This window comes from Gastrolobium bilobum, unplaced genomic scaffold (genome assembly GCF_033153095.1).
Source record: "Gastrolobium bilobum isolate Gb01-03AN ecotype WA unplaced genomic scaffold, APGP_CSIRO_Gbil_v1 utg4369, whole genome shotgun sequence".
In the NCBI taxonomy this organism is placed as follows: Eukaryota; Viridiplantae; Streptophyta; class Magnoliopsida; order Fabales; family Fabaceae; genus Gastrolobium; species Gastrolobium bilobum.
This window is the reverse complement of record NW_026896497.1, coordinates 7,509-35,187: the sequence shown is the minus strand read 5'-3', so window position 1 is coordinate 35,187 and position 27,679 is coordinate 7,509. Positions and strand designations below refer to the sequence as shown.

The 27,679-nt window shown below is 34.4% G+C and overlaps 1 protein-coding gene across 1 annotated transcript; it reads left to right on the top strand.

The window, feature by feature from the left end:
• Positions 1 to 1,167: 1,167 nt before the first annotated feature.
• Positions 1,168 to 27,048, top strand: LOC133300048 (uncharacterized). The gene is made up of 17 exons (XM_061499535.1): positions 1,168 to 1,453; positions 1,881 to 1,960; positions 2,057 to 2,527; positions 2,610 to 2,696; positions 2,781 to 2,906; positions 3,022 to 3,216; positions 3,295 to 3,384; positions 5,155 to 5,754; positions 9,285 to 9,323; positions 23,664 to 23,838; positions 24,620 to 24,699; positions 24,813 to 25,283; positions 25,366 to 25,452; positions 25,536 to 25,652; positions 25,772 to 25,966; positions 26,045 to 26,134; positions 26,395 to 27,048. Exons 1-17 carry the CDS (start codon positions 1,168 to 1,170, stop codon positions 27,046 to 27,048), a joined length of 3,843 nt encoding a protein of 1,280 aa, XP_061355519.1.
• Positions 27,049 to 27,679: the final 631 nt, after the last annotated feature.

Here is a 27,679-nt window from a genome sequence, read left to right as displayed (position 1 = left end):
GGATTACCAAGGGATTGGGATCAATCATAGAAAGAATTGTTAATAATTCAATCTTGCATGTAATCGTGAGAATAGACAAACACGTTAAGAAACCATTGGGGAAGTTGAATCCTAACTACGCCTTTTTATTGAAAACTTAAATCAATTTCTTTTAGCTTTAATTAATTCTGAATTAAATTTCTAAAATATTAAAAACCAAAAATAAGTTTATAAATTCTGTTTTTACTTTAATCACAATATTCTCAAGAAAACCTTTAATGATCGATCCAACTTTAATTAAATAAATAGATTATTGCTTGGTCATCAGTCCTCGTGGGATCGACAACTCTACTTTATCACTTTATTACTTGTACGACCGGTGCACTTGCCGAGTTCGTCAACAAAGAGAATAAATGTATACAACAAACATGGTCCCTATTTTCTACACTTTTTTATTAAGTTGGAATTTGTTACATAAGTTGGGTTATTCAAATGTGATGAGTCACAAATTGGTTGGTAATCGGCTAAGTAAATTGGATATAAGTGGGGATCTATGAACCCAATGCCTTAAGATTTTGGGTTGAGACATAGTGTCAGATCCACTTGCCACGATTGATGTAACCTTAGCTCATTGATGGTTGTCCAACGCTACGGGCTCCCCCGGGATCCGCCTGACAGTGGTATCAGAGTCAGGTTGGGCTCGGCTAGCCAGGTATTTAGCTAGGAGGCGGGTTGAGTACTTTAAGCCTGAGTACTCAGTTGAGGGGGAGCATATCAATGATGAGCTTCACAATTGAGGGGGAGATTGTTGTAATATTCAAGTGTGATAAGTCTTATATTGGTTGGTAATAGACTAAGTGAAGTAGATATAAATAAATAAATCCATGTACCCAAGACTTTGAGTTGTAACATGATATCGAATTCACTTAATGTGGTTGACCTAACGTGGCCCATTAATAATGATGGTTGGACTGCTGGCCGAGGGTTTACTATATTTTTCTTTAATATTGATATATATTATGCACATTAATTCTATAGTTGTGTAAGCCCATAACATTACACATAAATGAGTGAGTAGGACGTACGAGAGCAGAGATTTTAAAGATGTGACTTGACAGTTCAGTTCCATGATCTTATATATGTAGACATACAGAACACATATTATTCAAACACAACTGAAAATTGAACATGAGTACCCTTCTTTACCCACGTATTCAACCTATTGTTTTGGAAGATAACGGAGAAGTTTCATTTAGAGGTGATGCCATCAAGTCAACCGAAAGTAGTGGAAGTATTCAGGGAGAGAAGGAAGGCATAACAGTAACATGGGAAGATTTGTGGGTCACTGTTTCAAATGGAAAGAAAAGGAAACCAATTCTTCAGGGTCTTACTGGTCAAGCCCAACCCGGAAGGCTTCTAGCTATAATGGGCCCTTCAGGTTGTGGAAAATCCACATTTCTTGATGCTTTAGCAGGTGAATAGTAACCGATTCTACTCCAATTTATATATTTTAATTGCGGTAATTCAATTTGCATATGCTTGAGTCTCGTAGTATGTCACCAACTCATTCTTATGCTGTGTGACAACCTTTTTTTTTATTGTAACCATTGCTTTTAAAAGGGAAGTTGAAGTATTTTAGACAAGCGTACGTGTGAAGTTAAATAAGGAATTTTACAGATGTTTGGTGATATGAAATTACACTAGCGATTTGTAGTTTATAAGTTGGACGCTAAGGAAAGTGTTTGAAGCATATGTTTCTTGTTTTCTGGGTCAGTATCTATTACCTCTTCTTGATGCTAAAATAGTACAGTATAATTAGGAGAGGTAAATTTCTTTAAAATGATATGATTTCTATATTATATAAATATAATGACTATCACGTGATTCAAACAATGTGGCAGGAAGATTGAGCTCAAACTTAAAACGTACAGGGAATATTCTAATCAATGGCCACAAACAAGCACTGGCTTATGGAACATCAGTAAGTGAAAATTCCCAAAAAAGCAGCAATTTTTTGGTAGACAAAAGTAATTGTTTTAGATTTATTAACAATTAGGCAACCATCATGTGACATCAGGGTTATGTAACACAAGATGATGCTATGCTGTCAAATTTAACGGCTGGGGAAACTTTGTACTACTCAGCTCAGCTCCAATTTCCAGATTCCATGTCCATAGCAGAGAAGAAGGAACGAGCAGAAATGACACTGAGAGAAATGGGTCTGCAAGATGCCATTAACACAAAGGTTGGAGGGTGGGGTGCTAAAGGCCTCAGTGGAGGACAAAAGAGGAGACTTAGCATTTGCATTGAGATCCTAACACGCCCGAGACTTCTATTCCTTGATGAACCAACAAGTGGACTTGATAGTGCAGCTTCATATTATGTTATGAGAAGAATTGCAAGTCTAAATCTAAGGGATGGAATTCTAAGGACTATTGTTACATCCATCCATCAGCCTAGTAGTGAAGTTTTTGAACTTTTCCATGACCTCTGTCTTCTGTCTTCTGGTGAAACTGTATATTTTGGTCCAGCCTCAGATGCAAATCAGGTTAGGAACTAAAATCGTTATAAAGAAGCAAATATTGATTTGAAGTTTACAAAATACACATTGACACTTTGATTTGGTGCAGTTTTTTGCTTTAAATGGTTTTCCTTGCCCAACACACCACAATCCTTCTGATCATTACTTGAGGATCATAAACAAAGATTTCGAACAGGTATGCATACTCTCTCCTATTTTGGCTAGTTTTATTTGAGGGCCTGTTTTCTAATTAAGAAAATTGCAATCTTATTGTCTCCAGGACGCTGAAGAAGGCTTTGGCAAGGGAGCAACTACAGAAGAAGCAATCAGTATACTTGTAAAATCTTATGGATCATCTCAAATTAGAAACAAAGTTAAAATGGAAGTGGTAAAAATCAGTGAAAGTGTAAGTTTTCACGTTACGGTCCTTACTCCCACTAATACTCCAAAATCACAGAGGAATTTCCAAAACCCAAAGATTTATGATGTACATGAAAGACTAACTTTTTGCATGAAAATAGGATTCTGGTGCAATAGGGAAGAAGGGGATACACGCTGCATTCCTCACTCAATGCCTTGTTCTTATAAGAAGATCTTCCCTTCAATTGTTTCGCGACATAAGCAATTACTGGTTACGTTTATCTGTCTTTATTGTAATAGCTATAAGCATTGGCTCTATCTTCTATCACATTGGCTCAAGTAATGAATCTATTCAGGTAAGATATATAAAGCATAAAGATTAGCTTCAATGAACAAAGTTGATGAATAATACAATATCATCATGCATGTTTCAGGGGAGAGGTTCGCTGCTCACTTTTTTTATTTCAGTTCTGAGTTTCATGAACCTTATTGGTGGATTCTCTCCACTTCTGGAGGAAATGAAGGTAAAATTTCAATCGTTTTTGTGTTATATTTTAAGATAACGTTTCACTGCATTGTAGTGGGCCAGAGTGTTAGTGAACCCAAAAAAAGGGAATGTCATAATGAATCTAAACAGTGTACTTAAACGCTCCATCTTAACTAAACTGTAAATGCACTTAGGTTATTTCACTTACATTTTCTTTATGTAGTTGATTTTTAATCAATATGAAACTTAATTACTTTTATTATTAATAATTGAATTTTCAACAATCTCTGCTGCAAGTATGAGACCCAACATCAATAATATGCTAGTTTTGAATAATATTCTTGATTTCACTTTATGTGCTTAATCGTTATTTGGCCTAACTCCTAAAATTATCTTTTGGAGTTGTTTAACCCAAAATCTATAATAATTACTCCAGATTACTCCATAAGAATTCTAGAGATTAGTTGCACATATCATAATTAATATTTAGATTAAGATATTGTGAAAAATTCTAGAGAAACACTTGTACCCTTTTAGATCATGAATATATTGGCATAATCCTAGCCAATTGTTAGGGAGGTGACACAGGTATAATCAGGTGTGTTATCCATCATCTTGTATAAAACACAAAAGAAGATCATTGAGTACAACTAAAACTAGTTTATTCCATCAAAGTCTTTTAAGTTTTCTTCTTTCTTAAATATCCTCCTCCTAATTTCCAGGTTTTGTTTGGGAGTTTGGATGGGGAAGGAAGAAAGGGAATCTAAGAGGAAGGGAAATGAAAGACATTTCTTTTCTTTATTTGGGAGTTAAAAAATGATAAGGGGAGAAAAATGGAGGATTAATGATATATTTTTACCATTTTACCCTTTCTTTAAAATTAATATAATTATTATACTTTATAAATTAAATTAAATTTTTCTAAAAAAATTTATTTATGTAATTTCTATATTCTCCCTCTAAAAATTATTCACTAATTTTGATGAATAATTTTTATATTTATACTTATTATTCACTAAATAAGTTAGAAAATCTCGTCAATAAAAAAAAGGAAAAACTAATAGTTTCAATCCATTCATCATCTACTATTTATTTTGAGAAAAACAATACAATCCCCCACACAGAAAATAAATACTATAATGATTTTTGTGTTATTTTATCATTTAATTATCAAAATAACTATCAACATAAAGTTTTAACATGCATGTTAAAACTTTATAATATTACTTCAAATGATAAAAAAAATTTATAAGATGTCACCCTAAACATTTTATAATACAAAATTTTTATCAAACTTTATATAATCGAGTCAGATTTCCATAAAATGGTCAAAGCAGACTGCACAAAATAACTAGTGCCCCGAATTTGAAACCTGCTCCCAAGTTGCCACCAGCCTCATCCGGTGAAATCTCCAGCGCTGAACTCACCGGCGCCATACCTTGTGATGGAAGTGTGTTGGTGAGTGAGGAGGAGAGAGGAAGAGAGATAGGATTTTGATTTTAATTTTAAGGATAGATAAATAATTTCCAATATTCCCTCTCTTATAAATGACTCATTACACTACTTTATTCAGCAACTATTTAACTTCTAACATACACAAATTAGATAGATTAAAAGTACATATTCATTTTATGAACATAACTTTGCACATTATACTCAGCTTAAAACATTTTAACATACAGGTAATCTTATCAGTAACATAGTTTATGGTTATTTCACTTACATTTTCTTTATGTAGTTCATTTTTAATCAATATGAAACTTAATTACTTATTACTCATAGTTGAATTTTTGTTTCTTCGTGTCAGGTATTTGAACGAGAGAGATTGAATGGGCACTATGGCATTACAGCTTTTCTCATAGGCAACATACTCTCTGTTGTTCCTTACATGCTAATGATTTCTCTAATTCCTGGAGGAATAGCTTACTACCTTTGTGGGTTGCACAAAGGACTAGAAAACTTTATGTACTTCACTTCTTTGCTATTCGCCATCATGATGTGGGTTGAGAGCCTTATGTTGGTTGTTGGTAGTGTCTCTCCCAATTATGTAATAGGCATGTTCATTGCTGGTGGAATTGCAGGACTCATGATCTTAACAGGTGGATTCTATCGACTGCCAAACGATATTCCAAAACCATTATGGAAATACCCTTTATACTATGTTTCTTTCCTCAAGTATGCCTTTCAAGGATCATTCAAGAATGAATTTGAAGGTTTAACATTTTCTATAGAACAAGATGGAGGCACCAAAACCATCAGTGGTAGACAAGTACTCATTGAGTCATGGCACGTCGAAATGGGTCACTCTAAGTGGGTTGATCTTGCCATCATGTTTGCAATGATTGTTCTGTATCGAGTTCTGTTCTTGGCCATCACTAAGAGCAAGGAGAAGCTGAAGCCATCAGTGGTCCCCAAGCACAAATTTTCTCTTGAATTACCAGAAAGAGTGATCATTACATAGTGTTGTAAACACCGAAATTTGCTCAGGACAAATTTCTCAGTCGTGCAAAAATTTTACCTCGCTATGTAAGAAATTACAAATGTTTTTCGCAGTACTATTTTTCTTTTAAATTAATATTTTTAGTGTCTAAAGATTAGTATAATAAGTAGTTATATTTTTTAAAAAATTGAAGTAAAATGACATAAAGTTATTAGTAAATATCCTTTTTGGTCCTCAGCAAATTTCATAATGCCCTCTTTAGTCCCTAGAAAAAAAAGGCTCATCGTGATCCCTAAAAAATTCAAAATAGACCCATTTAGTTGAAATCGAGGTCCCTCACAAATTCAAAAAAGACCCATATTAGTCCCCAAAAGGACTAAAATGGGTCCATTTTGAATTTTTTAGGGACCACGATGGACATTTTTATTTGCTAGAGACTAAAGCGGACTTCGTGAAATTTGCTGAGCACTAAAAAGGGTATTTACTCTAAATTTATTATTGGAGCTCAAGATAACCATGAAGAAAATGAGAGAAAAATACCTCATTCTATTACTAAGAAATGGTTATTACAAGTTATGAGCAGATAACAAAGGAAACTAAATATATATACATGTATCCAAAGCTTAGTGATCAAACCTGATATAACAGAAAGCCTATCACAATAACCAACTTATCTAACAAATTAACTGCAATAACTTTCTTCTGTTAATCTGTTGTGATCGGTTGGTTGAATGAAGCTTTTGTCTAACGTGGCTGAGATTGAATACAACTGAGGCTTATTGTTGTCTTCTGAGATATGGATTGGGCCAGACTCAATATTTGAACTTGAGACTGGGCGTGGAATTGGATCAAGCTGTGATACCCGCCCACAAGTAGGACTATGTAGATTAACTAGGCCCAACTTGGCAAGAGTAAGTTTAAAAGCAGTTTAGGGAAGTGGTTTCGTGAATGTATCAGCTAGTTGGGAGGAGGATTTGACTGGGAGCATATGTAACAAACCATATGTGATCTTTTTACAAGTAACATGCAATCGATCTCGATATGCTTAGAATGTTCGTGAAAAGCAGGGTTGTGAGCCAAGTAAATGGCTGATTTATTATCACAGAAGACAGAGGCAGGCTTGGACCAAGGGAGAAAAATATCACTAAATAGATGCTGAAGCCATTGGAGCTCGCATGTAAGAGTGGCAATAGCTCTGTATTCAACTTCTAAAGAAGATCAAGAGACAGTGGACTATTTCTTTGATTTCCATGCAACAAGTGATGAACCAATAAACACACAAAATCCAGTGATGGAGCGGCGTGTATCTGGGCAACATTCCCAATCAGAACTAGTGAACGCGCGCACATGGAGGCCAGAGTGAGAAGAAAAGAATAACCCTGAAGCTGGTGAACCCTTGATGTAGCATAAAACACGAACTGCACTTGATGGTGAAGATCAAGGGGACATGAAAGAAATTGACTAAGCTGCTGTACTGCGAAGCTCAAGTCGGGTCATGTGGTGGTCAAATACAAAAGACGACCAACCAAACGATGATACATAGAGACATCTTAAAGTAGAGTACCATTGGTACAACTCAAAAGAAAAAAAGCTTCCATTGGACTATTACAAAATTTAGCAACTAGCATGCCCATGTTAGCACGTATTTCAAGTGCATACTTGCGTTGGTTCACATGTATGCCACATGATGATCGAGACACTTTATGTCCCAAAAAATAACAAGAGGACCAAGGTCCTTGATGCGAAATTTGTCATGAAGGAAAGCCTTGACCCTACCAATTTCAGATGAAGAAATTCCAGAGAGAACAATGTCATGAACATATATCAAAAGGACTGTGAAAGACGATCCTTGCTGACGAGTAAACAATGAGTGATATGCTTAGCCTTAAACATAACCAAGGGAAACTAGTGCAGATGAGAGTTTACTTTACCATTGTCTACCTGCTTGTTTTAGGTCATATAATGACTTGTTCAAATGGCAAGCCTGATTGGGCTTTGACACTTCCAGACAATGAGGAATGGTCATATAAACCTCTTCAGATAGTTCACCATGAAGAAAAGCATTGTCCACATCTAATTGCTCAAGCAGCCAGCCTTTAGCAGCTGCAACAACTAGAAGCACACGTATCAAAAAAATCATCTTAGCAACTAGACTGAAAATATCAAAAAAATCAACACCTTCCATATGTGTAAAGCCCTTAACTACAAGACGAGCTTTGTGACTTTCAACTTCACCATTGGATCGATATTTGACTTTATACACCCATTTGCATCCAATGAGTGTCTTGCCAGAGGGAAGATCCACAATGGTCCAAGTATTATTCTTTGCTAGTGCAAGAAGTTCATTATTCATAGCATGTCTCCATTGCTGTAATTTGACAGCTTGGGAAAAAGTACATGGTTCGGTGTGTGTAGTGACGTTAAGGCATACAATTTTGATAGGAGAAGAACGAAGGCGTGTTGATCTTTTGAGATTAGGTGGAGGTTCATTGGGGACAGTGGTTGTCTCAGAGGATGATGGTGTAGGGTTACTATTTGATGAGGATTGTTGGTTGTAGGTAGGGTTGGCAAAAACGAGCCAACCTACCCGTCAAAAATGAGTCGGGTGGGGTTGGCAAAAATGATCTGCCAACCCAACCCAAGCCAGCTCGAATAAAAGCGAGCCAACCCGCAGGTCAAACGAGCCAGCTCGCGGGTTGAGTTTTTTTTTTTTAGAAAATACAAAATACAATATATAAAAACGGACAAGACCCACACGTGCTATCACCGTCTTTCTTCCTTCTTTAAACCTAAGTCCCTAATCTTCTCACACCCCTGCCATTTTTATATTGTTAGGCAGTGCTGGCTCTGTTTGATTCAAATATCTTACCACTTGGTAGCAAGTGATTCTGATTGTTTCTTGATGTTGGTGCAAATTTGTTGTGAAGAAAATTCGAAACTAGAATATTTTACTTTTATTTCTCATTTTGTAACCCTTTGTTTAAGTTGATGGAAGTCACATAGCTGGTGCATTAATACTACGAGTTCATTTAAATATGCTGAAAATGAGCCAACCCACGAGCCAATTTTAGAGCCAACTCGCGAGCTATTGTTTCAAGCCAACCCACGAGCCATATTTTTTAGGCAACTAACGAGCCAACCCTAACCCGACTCGGGTCGGGTTGGGTTAGGTTTTCTGGCTCATTTTTTTTTTTTAGCCAACCCTAACTCGGCTCGTTTTTTTGGGGTTGGGCCGGGTTGGCCCGTTTTGCCAACCCTAGTTGCAGGGTTGTTGGTGGAGTGGGTAAATAGGCAATGTAGGTATTAAATGAAAATCAGAAGTGAGTGAAGATTCTGATGTAGGTAAGATTGGATAGCTATCAAGATGTTTTTGTGTTTGGGGTAAATATTTGGAATCAAAAGGAAAATAAGATTTATGGAAAGTGACATTACGAGATAGAAAGGTTTCCCTAGATGAGAGGTCAAATAAAAGGTAGCATTTGACTCCATCACAGTAGCCTAAGAATACTGCTTTCCTAGCTCTTGGGGAAAATTTTGTACGGTTTGATGTGAGGGTTGTAGCATAAGACAAACAGCCAAAAATACAGAGGTGTAATAAGGTTGGAGGACAACTATACAATAGCTCATAAAGTGTCTTATTACCAAGTGAATCACCATTATTGTTGGGTTTCTGATCACATACAGTTCGCCACATTGCTCAGCAGAACGAATCGTCTTCAGGTAATTGGAGACTTTCTGTTGAATAAGATAATAAGATTTGTCAAACATAATGAGGTATGGATTGGATTTTAAGAGTTTTGAAACATAAATGAGGTTAATACGAAATTATAGGACATATAACACATCTGTGAGAACAAGATGGGGAGTGATATGTACAACTCTAGATATTGAAGTCACAACACTGGAACCATTAAGCAAAGTTATTGAAGTTGATTTAATTTGATGAAAAGAAGAAAATTAAGAAACAACAAAGGAGATGTGATCTGTTGCACCTGTATCGATGATCCAATCAACATCATTGATACCTGGTTGTGTGATTTGTGTATTAGTTGTAACGGAATTAGAAGCAAGAATTGCATTGGCAGTGTGCACTGGAGACCTTGCATCAGTGTTATTCGATTTCTGCAGCAGGTTGAAGATCTGTTGATACTGATCTTGAATTACACTTACATCTTGAAATGATTGATTTTGAGGAGCTGATTCTTGCTGCATAGAAACATTATTTGCTACACTCCTTTTATATCCAGGCGGGAAACCATGGAGTTGGTAACAAGTTTCAATCGTATGATTTTGCAATGAATACACAATCTATCTGTACTTTTACCAGCGTAACTACATCCTCCTCTTCCTTTAAATGAGCATCCTCCACGTGTATTTTCATATCCATTCCTTCGATCATTCAGTACTGCCAAAGCTTGCACATTACTCATTAAGGCCTTTGAGAAATCGAATTGTGTGATCTTGCTCACGATAGGTTCTCATCTGAACTATCGCACCACATTCACAAGGAACAGTAGGGGAAGGAAGTGGTATCAGATTGTCTAACTCATCACAGAGGGTCTTGAGTTGTGTGAAGTACTCTGAAACTGACTTGTCACCTTGATGTAGCTTAGAGTTGTAGATCTGAAATGCGGAACATATCTGACTGAGAGAACCTATCACGTAGATCTCTCCATGCATCTGCAACATTATCAATCCACAGTATGGATTGAGCAATGGTTTGAGAAATTGATCGGTGTATCCAGCTTAACACCATTGTATTACATCGTTCCCATGCTTGATAAGTAGGATCATCTTCATCTGGAGCAACTACATTACCATTAATGAAGCTTATTTTGTTCTTTGACAGTAATGCCATTGACATGCCTCGAGACCACGAATGGTAGTTACGACCATTCAAGATTGGAGAAACAAGCACCTACGAATAATTTTCACTTGGATGAAGAAAAAGAGGATGTGAAGGATTGGTGAGGAAAGGAGGTAGTTGTTCTTGATTCGCCATTGGAAGCAAAGATCAAAGTGAAAGAAAAGAGAAGATGCGGATATCAAAGCTATTTCAGCTTTGATACCATATTGGAGCTCAAGATAACCATGAAGAAAACGAGAGAAAAATACCTCATTCTATTACTGAGAAATGATTATTACAAGTTATGAGCAGATAACAAAGGAAACCTAAAATATATGGGTTTTATAAGAGTTATGTTGTAGGAAAAATGATTGTGTTATGTTATAGAGATTCGTTTTGCGTGCCATAGTTTTTTTTCTTCAAAACATGCGAGTCCCACAAAATATTGTGTGTGTAGGAAACTTTTTGTGGTCATGTTAAATGATAGAATGCAAACCCAAAATATATACATGTATCTAAAGCTCAGTGATCAAAACTGATCTAAATAAAAGCCTATCAGAGTAACCAACTTATCTAATAAATTAACTGCAATAACTTTCTTACGTTAATCTGTTGTATTGGTTGGTTGAATGAAGCTTTTATCTGACGTGGCTGAGATTGAATACAACATAATTGAGGCTTATTATTGTCTTATGAGATATGGATTGGGCCAGACTCAGTATTTGAACTTGAGACTAGGCCTGGAATTGGATCAAGCTATGTTAGTTATGTCATTTAAAATGACAAATAGTTTTCTCTTTATTTTAGTCCCTCATTTTATTTTTAATATTTATTAAATATATTTAAATTATTCTTTCAAATAATGTAAACACGATTCCATCGCCCACACTTTGAATTTTCAACATTTTCTCTTTTTATGTATGAGTCCCAATATAAGTATGAAAATATTACATTAGTTAATCATATACATTAAAAAAAAAACTCATATATATACTTTAACACAATTTATCAAATTTCCCTTATTTTGGACTGGGTGTTAAGTAAGATGTGTTAATTCTTCCGGTAGGAATTAGTTCACATTTACAATTGCACTTTTCGGCACAAAAAGTAACTCACTTTAATGCATAAGTTAGTGAATTTACCAAATCCTCTTCTTTTTTGTCTCTAATCAGGTATTTGAAAGTAAAAGACTAAGGGGGCGTTTAGTTGAAGGGTTTTTGAGATTTTCCTAAGTAAATGAAGTTTGATTTTTAGAAAACCAATGTTTGGTTCAACAGGGTTTTGACCAAAATTCATCTATGTGAAATGCCTGGCTTTTTGAGAAAGATAGTAATTTACACTGTTTAGAAACCCGATTTGAGGGTGGTTTTTTGAAAAAATCCGGGTAAAGCACTGTTGACACACTTTTTGTCATATATTTCTCTGGTAAAATTTTGTCAAACCAAACTACTTTTTTTTAACTTTCTCATCTATTCAACTTTCCCTATAGATACCTAGTAATTACATTTCTCTAGTATTCTTAAAATTTATCTTCAACCAAACGCCCCCTAAATGGATAATATGTTGTCCTTGCATATATCATGGACAGCCTTATCAGCTATTCCATACTTGTTATTGATATCATTGATTCCCGGAGCACTTGTTTATCATCTTATTGCACTTCACCCCGGTTGTCAACACATTTGAGCACTAACACGAATACACTAAGGGGGGTTTGTTTGAAGTTTTTGAAGAGGATTACCGGTAATCCTTCTTTGGTAAATGTAATTACCACGTTTGGTAGAAGGAATAAATTACGATTCTCGGATATCCAAGGATTACCAGTAATTTGATTTATAAAGAAAAGTCACTATTCAGTTTACCAAAATTAATATAGTAATTCGGAATACCAATCAGAATAACAAGTAAAGGGAAAGCACAACAATAAATTTTGAGACAAAAATACCCCAATACACATAAAAATCTAGACCCAATCTATCAATTACAAAAGTAAAAATAGTTTGGGGTTATTTTTGTAAAATAACCTCATATTCCAAGTCATATTTCGTTCTAAACCAAATATGGAATCGGTAATTTTTAATAATTTTTAATAATTTTTACCCAATATTCAATATTCCCGGTAATATTTTGGTGAACCAAACACCTCTTTCGTAAGATTTCAAATAAACTCAATTTCTACTGTATTTTCATTAATCATAATTTCCGGTCACTAAAAAGTTTTTCTTGTACCAAACACATCCTGAGTGGATTGATCTTGCCATCATGTTTGGAATGATCGTTTACTATCGAGTTTTGTTTTTTGTGTATTGTTGTGATGTTATTTTATTTGGCATCTTTTGATGTAATTTGGATAAAGAAAAAGTAACAAAAAGTGGAACCAGACAAAAGGGCATCTCAACCACTTTAACAAGTTGTTATTCAAAGACTGGATCAGAGAAATTAAAGAGGCATGGGTGGTCAAGGTTGGATCAGAGAAATTAAAATCTTATAAAAGAGGAGGAAGCCACATCATATGAGACTTTTGTCATTTCTTCACTATTTCACGTGTCTGGGTTGCTGTGTAGTTATTAGGATTTTACTTTCTCCTCTTTCCATCTTTTCTGCTCTTGTACTTTTTTTTGAATATGGATTTGTAATTGAAGACACTATTTGCAAATTTGTACTGTTATTCTTTAAATCTCGGAGAAGATAATATGTTCTGAAGCTGATGATTTTGCAATTTCTAGTATTAGTTGTTTCATTTAGTTAATCAGATCTGTATATCGAAGCTTATGCACTGTTAAGCTTGTTTATATAAAGGGGCGTTTAATACAAGAAATTTTTTTGGATTATCAAAAAATTGATATTGATCATAATCTTATTTATCCATACAAAGATTGTAAAATTTTTACTGAGAATCTGATTTTCTGAGAATTGTAATTTCTAAACATTTTTTAAGCCAAAATATCATTCAAGAATATCATGCAGAGGTATTATTTTTTGATTCCCAGTATTGTTTAACTCCGCACTATTGGCGCGGTGATACCGCCACTAACACCAAGTCCATATTGATGTATTCTTCTTCCCACGCTTCTATGGCGGTGGTGGAGAGGCTAGCACCAAATCTATTTTGTTGCTTTCTTCTTCCCACACTAGTGGCACGGTGATAGTGCCACTAGTGCCCGTAGTGCAGTTGGGGCAATTCACTTTCTCAGCATTCCTAGTAATATTTTGTCCTATTAAATATTATTTTTTTTTTTTTCATATTTTCGAAAAATTTATTTTCTCAACATATTTCTGATAATTTGATTCCCAGACATAAAAAAAATTTCTTCTACCAAACATCGTGTAATGAAAAATTTGGGTTTTTTCTCCTCCCTTACCTTTCTCATGTATTTCGAATTAGCCATGAGCTAAATCTATTTTCGGACCAAGACGTGATAGAACTCTGATTGCTTTAATGTTATGGAGTGAATTGGATCTATATGCAGCTCATTTAATTTATTCATTGTGCATTGCATGTTAATGCTAGTTAACATCTGGCCATTGTTAATTAGTTAATTAGGATTGATAATTGGAACGTTGTCTAATCTAGAAAACTTAATGGACAATGGGATTAAGGCTAGGAATACTTTTAAACTCATAACTTGAGAACCTCTGTTCTGTAAGGCTGCTCGAATTGAGAAGATATAGGAATATGGAACATTGAGTTTAACTATATATTGTGTTGGGAAGCACGAATATGCTGTAGCAGGTTCAGCTGGTTAGGTAAGCTGCCGTGACAAGTTTAATTGGCTTATGTAATAAAAGTGTTGAAAGAGGGAAATCACGTCTGTGATAGAGAAAAATTAAGATGCAGAAATATAACTCACAATGTTTGAAGAGGGAATCCAAATTTCATAAACTGACTCAAACTTAATATAAACCATAAACTAAAACTGAAAAACATAACATTAAGAGACACATTACACCCAAATAAACTCTAACTTAATGACTCATTATACTACTCAAAACTGACCCATTATGATACCGTTAAGACTCGTCAAACAACTTTAGTGCAGCACATGGCCGTTACATCAAACTTAAAAGACCATTAAATTTTCTAACGGACAAAAAACAAAGAAACTCTAACGGGTATACTTAAACAATTAATCATCTCTTACGTTATGTCATAAATTTCTAGTCTTACCAGTATTTAGTGCAAGTTTATAATACCAGTTACATATCATTTTTTATTGTCACTATTAAGAAAAATTAAAAACAATTCAATCAACCATTCAAGAAATTAAAAATACAGCTTTTGTAATTTAAAAATTCAAAGATTACTCGTTTTCAAATTATCCCTGAGGGAAAGATATCCCCTACTCAATCTCCTTACTACTCGTGACTTCGTATACTTGCATGCTTGTTTTTGACTTGGAAAAAATATAGTCACTTGAGAACCGAACACAAGATTCCTGCAAATACAGGGGAAAACATTATTTGGTCAAATACTATTTTCACTATTTCTTTTAGGTGGTGTTTGTCTCGCGGCTTTTTACAACTTTCCTATGCAAATGTAACAAGGAATCTTGAAATGTCTTGTTTGGTTTAGGGTGATTTACTCAGAAAGCCATCATCTAATTTGCATTGGTTTTTAAATTTTGGAACGGAATGACAGCTTTCTTTACTGTTTCGAAAGCGTTTTGGGAGGTGAGTTTTTGTTAAAAGCTGGGTAAACAACTGTTCACTCAAATTTTTCACACCCATTATACCCTCTGAAATAAAACAGCTGTGGGGTACCATGCCACCAAAATAAAATATTTAAAATCAGAGTTATTTTTGTAATTTAAGATTGTTTTCTCATCTATATCTTACCTCCAACCAAACATACATTTCCTAAAAGTTACTTAATTTTCCTAGTAAAGTTTTTTCCCACCAAACTACTTTTTTTAACATTTTCCTATCTTTTTCACTTTATCTCACTTTCTTACCATTTTCCTATCAATTTTATTTCCCTAGTATTCAAAAAATTTCTTCTCGACCAAACGGCCCCTTAAGTTGAACAACTTAATTAGAGTGGAAGATAATTGTGAAATCGTGTAAAGGTTCAATTAAAAGAAATTACTAAAATAAAGAAAATAATTAAAACCAAAAAAAACAAGATTTCAATTGAGTTTTATAAATAACAAAAAAAATGTAGCAAGAGTTCGATTTTTCCCAATTTCTCACCTATCTCTTGTTGTTAATTCTTAATTACCATTCTTTCTAAAGATGACAATCAGCTCTCTAAATTTGACTAGCTCCCGATGTCTCGATGTATCCTAGCCTTATATTCTTTTTAAGATTCCTGATATCTCAATGAAATTATAAGTGAAATACTCATTAAGAATCATAACCAAACGATTGTACACATATGCAAACTCTCTGACTTGTCAAATATTTTCATTCGTACCCTAAGTTGTCAAATATTTATTTATTACTTATTATATTTTATGGGCTATAAACATTTAAAGAGATTTAACAAAAATTAAACGTTTGATATCACATTAATTCCGTACGCATGAAAATAACGTGATGGTACTGTAGCAAGCCCCTTTCAAAGGACTTGTCCTTTGTAACAGTTATAGCCGTCCAGTTTTATAGCGCACGTAGCACGTTATCCCTAGGTCCTAGGGTATGGAATGAATATGTGCAGAAGGGTAGTTGTTTGTGAGCGATAAGTTTCATTACTAGAACTGACATTCACTGTTACTCTTACTAAAAATTAGAAAAATATAACAAATAATTGCATATATGAATCACTTATTTTAAATTTTAATAAGGAAAAAAGTTTCTACTCTCACAACAACAGATTTTATCTTTTGTAATCCCAAAATTATATTACTTTAGATTTTGAAGTGGGGAAAATTCAAGATATTGTGAGAATTTTGTTTCTTTTATTTTTTTGGGATGATGCGGAAAACAACCCAGCAGCAAAAACTACAAAACAGAAACTGTTTGAGATCTACAAACAGAAGCTAAATCAGCCATAAAAATAGACTGAATCTGAAAATAAGAGAAAAAGAAAACAGACATATCAGGGACAGAAGGATAGTCCAATGGATAGTTTGCTAGTCAATCAGCACAATAATTTCCTTCTCTATATGTGTGGATAAGACGAACTCTCCAATTCTTATGAAACCATGCCCGTATTCGAGCCACCAAATGGGGCTCACGGGCTGCAACACCCTTTCCAAACAGAATGGTGATTGCAGTTGTAGAGTCAGACTCAACAATTAGATTTTTTCAGCCTTCCTCCCAAGCCATCTCCAAACCTTTGAGAATCCCCCGAAGCTCAGCATTGAGAGCATTACAATTACCTATTCTGTATGAGAAACCTTTGAGCCAGTGACCCATATTATCTCTAGCAACTCCACCACAAGCAGCTAAACCGTGAGACCTTCGAGCAGCACCATCAGTATTTAATTTTATCCAATTATCCTCGGGAGGATGCCAGCTAACCAGTATTTCAGCTTTGTGTTGCACTAAGTGATGATTAGACACAGAGTTAAACGCCATATGGGATTCTGCAGCAGCCTTAAGAACCGAGTTCCTCTTATAAAGGTGGGAAGGAACAACATTGCCATATATTACATCGTTTCGCCATTTCCAAACCATCCAAGCAGTATTACCAAACACAATGGACCAAGGAGTATTATTTGTATACCTGTCCATGCAAGCTAAGTTTTTTTCCGTCCAAGTACGAATATCATCAGTAAAAAACGAATGACCAAAATTAATAGGAAGTAACTCTTCCCACAACTTTTTAGTAGTCAAGCAATCCCTTAGCAAATGCATAGAGTTCTCGGTTTCATGCAAACATATGGGGCAGAAAGGATTACCTATATTAAAGGAACTCAGTCTAGCCTTTGTTGGCAATTTATCATGAAGAATTTTCCATAAGAATAATCTAATCACTTGAGGACCTTCCCAACTCCAAATCTTTTTCCAAATTCCTGAATTATCAGTAAGGTCAGAAATCATACCTGTAAGAGCTTGATAAATGCTCTTGACTGAAATCTGATCTGAGTTGTTTAAGCTCCATCTCATGTAATCAGCTCCATCAATTTCATTAGGGGGTAAAATACTTTTAACTAGTAACACAACATCAGCAGGAAGCCAACTAGCTAGTAATTGTAAGTCCCAATTACCTTGATCATCAACATACTCCTTTATTCTTTTGTTACTTTCCTCCCAAGGAATAGGATTTACAGCCAAGTCCATAAGCCTTTTTCCTTCATGTATCCACTTGTCTTTCCAAAAGGAAATATCATTACCATTACCAATCTCCCAAATTAGATGATGCTCTAATTTTTTCCAGATAGAGCAGATATACCTCCAAAGTCTTGAATCACCATTTCTGCAGCTAAATAAGGCATTCCCTCTTTTCTGACCATTATATTTAGACCTGAGAATATGAACCCAGAATTTATCCGGATTAGCAAAGATATCCCAAGCCAGCTTCCCAACAAAGGCATCATTCATGTAAAGTAACTTCTTCAATCCCAAACCGCCCTCTGTTTTTGGTTTTGTCATAACCTCCTAGCTCACTAGATGCATCTTCTTTTTCTCCTCCGTATCTCCCCAAATGAAACCTCTCTACAGCTTTTCAACTTCATGACAAATTGAATTTGGGATTCTATCACATTGCATTTGAAAGAAAGGAATAGTAGATAGAACAGACTGAGCCAGGGTTATCCTTCCAGCTTGAGAAAGACACTTTGAATGCCAGCCAGTCAACTTATTTTGAACTTTTTCAACAATATTGGCATAGGCTTCCTTGGATGCTCTACCATGCTTCATCCACACCCCCAAATGTCTCCCTATGTTACGCACTCTCTTAAAACCACAAACATTCGTGATTTCAGCTACTACATCATCTGGAGTATTTCTGGAAAAGAAGATACTAGTCTTGTGTTGATTCACTCTTTGACCGAAAATATCACCAAACAGATTCAGACACTTGAGAATAATATTAATCTGATCTACAGAAGCTTCAGCAAAAAGCATTAAGTCATCAGCAAACATCAAGTGGGATACATCAGGACCTCCTTTTCCAGCATGAATTGGCTTCCAAAGCTTTCCTTGAACTGCAGTATTGATAATATGGCTAAGTTTCTCCATTGCAATAACAAACACATAAGGAGAGAGAGGGTCACCTTGCCGGAAACCTCTTGAGGGCTGAAATTCCTCAGACATCCCTCCATTCCAGAGGATATTGAATTTAGCAGTAGAAATTGCAGCCATAATAATGCCAATTAAATTCTCCGGAATTTGCACTTCATGTAGAGTTTTGTTAATAAATTCCCAACTTAACCTGTCATAAGCTTTTTCTGAGTCCACCTTAATGGCCATGAAGGTCTTCCTACCTTTCATCCAGTGCATTGAATGAATCAGCTCCTGCACTATGATTATATTATCCTGAATATGTCTTCCTGGAACAAAACTATCCTGAAAAGGGGATATGATCTTATCCATAATACCAAACACCATGTGAACCACAACCTTACTCAAAACTTTATAAATAACTGGACACAAGGAAATGGGTCGGAGTTGAGTCATCTGAGATGGATTTTTCTCTTTAGGAATAAGAACAAGTAAAGTGGAATTAATGGTTGCCACTAGATCCGGATTTGCCCATAAGCTAAGAATATGCTGATACAACTGGTTCTGAGTTTTTTCCCAATTCACTTGGAAAAAGGCAGCTGGAAAACCATCTACTCCTGGTGCTTTATAGGACCCCATACTAAACAAAGCTCTTTTAACTTCCTCCTTTGATGGAGTTTTACTAAGCATGGTCTTTTCCTCCAGAGATAAAGAAGGCCAAAGATTTGGAGAAGAAAGCCAGCTTCTATTTTGAATCTCCTCAGAATACAGATCATGATAAAAATTGCAGGCATGATTTTTAAGCTCATCTAGATCAGTAATCCAATGATTCGGCCCATCCTTATGTCTCACAATTCTATTGGCATTCCTCCTAATGATTGTATTTAGGTGATAGAATTTAGTGTTTCTATTACCATCAACAATCCAATGCTGCCTAGACTTTTGAAACCACAACAACTCTTCTTCTTCCAGGACCTTCTTCAGATTCTCATGACAATTATCTTCCATAGTCTTCAATCTGGTACTGTCATTTCTAATACTTTGCTGCTGAATGTTGTCCAGGTCTTTCAGAAGCTTCTCTTTTTTTTCTATTAATATCACCAAACACCCTCTTATTCCACTTTTGGAGTGTAGGCACTAGCCTTTGAAGCATATATGGGATATCAAAATCCTGATCCCAGTTATCATTAATTAGACCAGGAAAAGTATGATGCTGATGCCAAGCTGCTAAATACCTAAAGGGCTTTTTCCCTCTAGTATCTTTCCTAGCATCCAGATTCAGCAGCAATGAGTTATGATCAGATTTCACCTGAGGAAGATGAGTAACTTTAGCATCATCAAACTTGAGCCTCCAATGCATATTTGTTACAATCCTATCCAATCTTTTATACACTCTGTCAAGGTGAGCCCATTTTGGCCCTTGCCAAGTGAATTTAGACCCTGTGAATCCCAAATCCTCTAATTGACAACCCTGTGAATCCCATTTTGTTTCTTTCTTATAACATAACCGAAGCAAACAATAAACACTTTTAATATAAAATATTTAGAGGATTACTTCTCATGTAGTATGAGAGAAATTCTCTCATGTTAAGAGATAAATAAAGTCTCCATCAATTTTTAGAAAAAAAAAGGCACATTTTTCGAACTGAGAGTAACATGAGAGATTAATCTTATCCAACATAAATTATGATTTTTCAAATATCTATAATACTCAAAATTTACTTTCCTAGTACCTAAGAACCACCTGTGCGTTAATTTTTGTGAAAAATGCATATTGCATACATGTTGGATGCCGATATATTTTGACACACATTTGATATGAAGTCAACGTTTATATAGATCTAAAATTTATTTTATTAACTAAACATAAAAAATTAATTTATAAATAAAAAAATTTCTATTATAAAATTTGACATAAAAAATTATTTTTGCTTTATATTTATGTTATGAAATTTGAATATCTGATTACTTTAATGGCTTATTATAGACTACTATATGTAATAAATATAAATTATATTATATATATTAAAATATTATTTAATATCAAAATATATTTTAATATATTAAAATCTAATATTTTTTAAAATTTATGTGCTAGCTAGACTATGTCTTATGTATGTTGGTGTTGGTGGAACATGGGCTAGTACTTCATATGTGTAAGAGAATAAGGACATGTTTAGTGCATAGCTATGAAGCACCGGCACTTCAAAATCTCTGACGTGTCGTGTTCGACACTTCTCGACACTTACCGATACTTCGACACTTCCTGACACTCCAATACTCGTTGCAAAGACTCAAATAAAGTTCAAAGGTTACGTTACGTTGCATTTTGAGTTCCAACTATTAGATTCATTAGTTTACGATTGCTATTTTATTGAGTTTAATATAAACATTTGGGATATCTTATGTTTCTTTACAAAATTGATGGGTATTAGAAGTTTAGCTTTATTTTTTTTGTTAAATTATTGAATATTAAATATAATATACACTACATAAATTAAAAATATTATATAATATCAAAATGTGTCATAGCGTGTCGAAATTTAACATTTTTTTGAAATAACGTGTCGAAGTGTCGTGTCGTGTCGAATCTCGTATCCCGTGTCGGTGTCGGTGCAACATAGGTGCATAGTATAGGACTAGGTCTGATAGTATAATATCTGATAGTATAAGACCTGATTAAATTTTAATATTATACAGCGTTTGGTATGATATTGTATAAGATAATATCCTATATTAAAAAATTATTTTAATATAATAAAAAAAATTATTTTAATATATTAATATTGAAATGATATATTAGTTCTTGAGAATTGTACTTATAAGTAATATCAATACATCAACCCCTTATCAGGCCTAACCTCACCCCCCTTAGGCCTCATTAAGTTATACATCATTTTGATGTATTCAAAAGTTCTGCTGTATAAACTTATACTACACGATGGTCACACCAAACAACTGAAAATATCATAACGTATAATATAAGTTTATACTATCAAGCCTCATACATCACACCAAACAGGCCCTAAGGGCATGTTTGGTATATAATATAGGATAAGACCTGATAGTATAAGGCCTATAAGACCTGATTAAATTTTAATACTATCCAGCGTTTGGTATGATATTGTATAAGATAATATCCTAAAATATTTTAAAAATTAATATATTAAAAAAAATTATTTTAATATATTAATATTGAAATGATATATTAGTGTTTGAGAATTGTACTTGTAAGCAATATTAATACATCAACCTTTATCAGACATAATTCCACTCCGTTAAACCTGATTAAGTTATACATTATTTTGATATATTAAAAGATTCTGTTATATAAGCTTATACTATACGATGATCACACCAAATAACTAAAAATGTCATAAGCTTATATTATCAAACGTTATAAATTACCCGAAACATGACCTGTGTGTATGTATACAGCTACATGGTTCCATTTTTCTGCACTTGTTTAGGTTGGAATCTGTTACATGCTGGGCCCGAGTGTTTACTTTATTTTTTTTAATATCAATATATATTGCACATTAATTCTATGGTTGACTAATACCGTAGCATTTCAAGTGAATTTTTGATACAACTGGAATAATAATATATTTTAACCAAAAGTAAGAAGAATATACAAAAAATAATTATAAAGATAAAGATAATATAAATATATTATGTTTTCATATTTAAAAAGGATATACTAAATAATTGTTAGTACCTAAAATATTTTAACATTTCAATTAGGTAGTGTTTGGTTGGGGATAAGTCAATATTTTCCTGGCAAAGTGAGAACGGGATTGTTCCTTCTCCACGTTTGGTTGAAGATTTTGGTCTCAGTTGCCCATCAATGATGTTTGTCTAGCAATCAATAATAACAAAAGAAATCCGGATTTGAACAGTATTTAGAAAGCCTCTTGTGAAGGTGGTATTGCCCATAGAAAGTGGGTAACTGAAAAATGGGACGAAGAGCATGACAAGTTTACCCTCCTTCTTCATCACTACTGCTACCATCGTCAGCAGCTCCATATATGGATTTTTTAAATTCTTCTTCCGCTTTAGCCTGTTCATCTGCCGAGGAACTAGCAAGCTTTTTGTTAAGGCTTTGCAGACCCATCAATGAATCACCTTTGGGATTACCTATCACATTCGACTGATTAGATATGGATTTAACTGAAGATGCTTCAAGACCATTTACTTTATTCTCATTACCTGCTGGCATGAAGGCCTTAAGTAAGCTATCTTCTGACACCTCTACAATATTGCCCCTTCCTTTAATTGAACCTAAATATATACCAATATGATCTGTAATAATGGACCGAAATGGAGACAAAGACAAAGACGTTGTGCTATTGCCGTTGGGTTACTTGAATGTAATTTCAGTACTTATTCAATAGGTTTTAAAACAATAGAGGGTTATTTCTTTTGGCGTTTTTTTTGTAATTTTATTAAATTTTTCCATCAATATTTTATCTTCAACCAAACACTTAACTCAATTTTCCTGGTAAAATTTTGTCCAACCAAATAACATTTTTTTAAACTTTCCTGTATAATTCACTTTCCCCGCAGATCCCCAGTATTTATATTTTCTTAGTAAAATAAAATTTCTCCTGAACCAAACACTACCTTAGTTCAATGTGTAGTGTGTACTGTGTACTGTGCAGGACGTACGAGAGCAGAGATTTTATGATGTGACTTTACAGTTTCACCAAAACAAACTTCTCCATTATCTTCGTCCTCTCTTTTTCAGATCCACGATCTTATATATGTATACAAACAGAACACATATATTATTCAAACACAAGTACACAACTGAAAGTTGAGCATGACTACCCTTCAATATCCACGTGCTCAACCTACTGTTTTGGAAGATAACCGAGAAGTTTCATTTAGAGGTGATGACATCAAGTCAACCGAAAGTATTCAGGGAGAGAAGGAGGGCATAACAGTGACATGGGATGATTTATGTGTCACTGTTTCAAATGGAAAGAAAAGGAAAACAATGCTTCAGGGTCTTACTGGTTATGCCTTGCCAGGAAGGCTTCTGGCTATAATGGGTCCTTCAGGCAGTGGAAAATCCACTTTTCTTGATGCTTTAGCAGGTGATTAGTAACGGACACTTTATATATTTAGATTGCGGTAGTGCAATTGGCATTTGCTTGAGTCTCATAGTATGTGACCAACATATTATTATGCTGCGTGATAACATTTTTTTTAATTTTTTTTTGAGAAAATTTAAAAAAAAACCTTATAACTTTTCTCATAATTATTTATTCCCCACCCCAAAATTTTGAATTATTTACCCCTCGACTTAAAGTTTTTTTATCATTTATCTCCTACTTAAAGTTTTTTTTTTATCATTTGCCCCCCTAAATGAAGAGGGTAAATGATAAAAAAAATTTAAATCAGGGTAGTAAGTAATAATTTTTTTTTTAATTAAGGATGTAAATGATTCAAAAAATTTGTGAGGAGATAAATGATAATTGAGAAAATTCATAAGATTTTTTTTTGAAGTTTTCCCTTGTTTTTTTTATTGCAATCATTGATTTTAAAAGGGAAGTTGAAGTATTTTAGACAAGCTTGTGAGGTTTTGGATACTTTTATAAATTATTGTTTTCAAATTACTACTTAAATAAGAAATTTTACAGATGTTTGGAGATATGAAATTACACTAGCAATTAGTAGATTAGAAATTGGGACGATAAGGAAAGTGGTAGAAGCATAAATTTTTTGTTTTTTTTTTCTTGCAGTATCTATTACTCTTCCTGATGCTAAGATAGTATAGTGTAATTAGGAATGGTAAATTTCTTTATGATGATATGATTAATTTCTATTTATATAAATATATAATATGACTATCACATGATTCAAACAATGTGGCAGGAAGATTGAGCTCAAACATAAAACGTACAGGGAATATTCTAATCAATGGCCACAAACAAGTACTGGCTTATGGAACATCAGTAAGTGAAAATTCCCAAAAGCTACAATTCCTTTTAAAAAGCAGCAATTTTTTGGTAGACAAAAGAAATTGTTTTAGATTTACTAACAATTGGCAACCACCATGTGACATCAGGGCTATGTAACACAAGATGCTGCTATGCTGTCAAATTTAACGGCTGGGGAAACTTTGTACTACTCAGCTCAGCTCCAATTTCCAGATTCCATGTCCATAGCAGAGAAGAAGGAACGTGCAGAAATGACACTGAGAGAAATGGGTCTGCAAGATGCCATTAACACCAAGGTTGGAGGGTGGGGTGATAAAGGCCTCAGTGGAGGACAGAAGAGAAGACTTAGCATTTGCATTGAGATCCTAACACGCCCGAGACTTCTATTCCTTGATGAACCAACAAGTGGACTTGATAGTGCAGCTTCATATTATGTTATGAGAAGAATTGCAAGTCTAAATCTAAGGGATGGCATTCTAAGGACTATTGTTACATCCATCCATCAGCCTAGTAGTGAAGTTTTTGAACTTTTCCATGACCTCTGTCTTCTTTCTTCTGGTGAAACTGTATATTTTGGTCCAGCCCCTGATGCAAATCAGGTTAGGAAATAAAATCCTTATAAAGAAGCACTTATTGATTTGAAGTTGACAAAACACACATTGACACTTTGATTTGGTGCAGTTTTTTTCTTCAAAAGGTTTTCCTTGCCCGACACACCACAATCCCTCTGATCATTACTTGACGATCATAAACAAAGATTTCGAACAGGTATGAAAACTCTCTCCTACTTTGGCTAGTTTTTTTTGGGGGCCAATTTTCTAACTATGAAAATGCAATCTTATTGTCTACAGGACGCTACAGAAGGCTTTGCAACTACGGAAGAAGCAATCGGTATCCTTGTAAATTCTTATGGATCGTCTCAAATTGGAAACAAAGTTAAAAAGGAAGTGGCAAAAATAAGTGAAAGTGTAAGTTTTCACGTTACGTTCCTTACTCCCACTAATACTCCAAAATCACAGAGGAATGTCCAAAACCCAAAGATTTATATATGATGTACATGAAAGACTAACTTTTTGCATGAAAATAGGATTCTGGCGCAATAGGGAAGAAGGGGATCCACGCTGCATTCCTCACTCAATGCCTTGTTCTTATAAGAAGATCTTCCCTTCAATTGTTTCGCGACATAAGCAATTACTGGTTACGTTTATCTGTCTTTATTGTAATAGCTATAAGCATTGGCTCTATCTTCTATCACATTGGCTCAAGTAATGAATCTATTCAGGTAAGATATATAAAGCATAAAGATTAGCTTCGATGAACAAAGTTGATGAATAATACAATATCCTCATGCATGCTTCAGGGGAGAGGTTCGCTGCTCACTTTTTTTATTTCAGTTCTGACTTTCATGAACCTTGTTGGTGGATTCTCTCCACTGTTGGAGGAAATGAAGGTAAAATTTCAATCGTTTTGTGTTATATTTTAGGATAACGTTTCACTGCATTGTAGTGGGCCAGAGTGTTAGTGAACCCAAAAAAAGGGAATGTCATGAGGAATCTAAACAGTGTACTTAAACGCTCCATCTTGACTAAACTGTAAATGCACTTAGTTTATGGTTATTTCACTTACATTTTCTTTATGTAGTTCATTTTTAATCAATATGAAACTTAATTACTTATTATTCATACTTGAATTTTTGTTTCTTCGTGTCAGGTATTTGAACGAGAGAGATTGAATGGGCACTATGGCATTACAGTTTTTCTCATAGGCAACATACTCTCTGTTGTTCCTTACATGCTAATGATTTCTCTAATTCCTGGAGGAATAGCTTACTACCTTTGTGGGTTGCACAAAGGACTAGAAAACTTTATGTACTTCACTTCTTTGCTATTCGCCATCATGATGTGGGTTGAGAGCCTTATGTTGGTTGTTGGTAGTGTCTCTCCCAATTATGTAATAGGCATGTTCATTGCTGGTGGAATTGCAGGACTCATGATCTTAACAGGTGGATTCTATCGACTGCCAAACGATATTCCAAAACCATTATGGAAATACCCTTTATACTATGTTTCTTTCCTCAAGTATGCCTTTCAAGGATCATTCAAGAATGAATTTGAAGGTTTAACATTTTCTATAGAACAGGATGGAGGAACCAAAACCATCAGCGGTAGACAAGTACTCATTGAGGCATGGCACGTGGAAATGGGTCACTCTAAGTGGGTTGATCTTGCCATCATGTTTGCAATGATTGTTCTGTATCGAGTTCTGTTCTTGGCCATCACTAAGAGCAAGGAGAAGCTGAAGCCATCAGTGGTCCCCAAGCATAAATTTTCTCTTGAATTACCAGAAAGAGTGATCATTATATAGTGTAGTAAACACCGAAATTTGCTCAGGACAAATTTCTCAGTAGTGCAAAATTTTTACCTCGCTATGTAAGAAATTACAAATGTTTTTCGCAGTACTATTTTTCTTTTAATATTGATATTTTTAATGTCTAAAGATTAGTATAATAAATATTTATATTTTTAAAAAATTGAAGTAAAATGAGACAAAGTTATTTCATTTAAAATAACAAATAATTTTCTCTTTAATTTAGTCCCTCATTTTATTTTTTATATTTAATAAATATATTTAAATTATTCTATCAAATAATATAAACACGACTCCATCACCCACACTTTGAATTTTCAACATTTTATCTTTTTATGTATGAGTCCCAATATAAATATGAAAATGTTATGGACCAATATAAGGTCTATATGTGTAAAAGTCCAACAAAAGGCAAATCATATGACAACTGCGCAAGAGAACAATTGGGCTTATGAATAGAAGACTCAGAACTCATATATCCACGTGTAAAATCTTATAAATAGAAGGTAAAGTTTATAAGTATGAGGATCTTTCTCTTTAACTATTAAGTTGTCACTGGGTACACACATCACCCCTTTGGCTAACGCCGTTATAGCTGTGTACAGTGATATGCTATCTCAGGGTATCT

Bases quoted from the DNA above. Each gene is read 5' to 3' on its own strand.
- LOC133300048 (XM_061499535.1), top strand. From the start codon at position 1,168: ATGAGTACCCTTCTTTACCCACGTATTCAACCTATTGTTTTGGAAGAT. The intron at 25,284-25,365 runs GTTAGGAAATAA...GATTTGGTGCAG, and splicing joins CAGCCCCTGATGCAAATCAG to TTTTTTTCTTCAAAAGGTTT. The intron at 25,453-25,535 runs GTATGAAAACTC...TATTGTCTACAG, and splicing joins TAAACAAAGATTTCGAACAG to GACGCTACAGAAGGCTTTGC.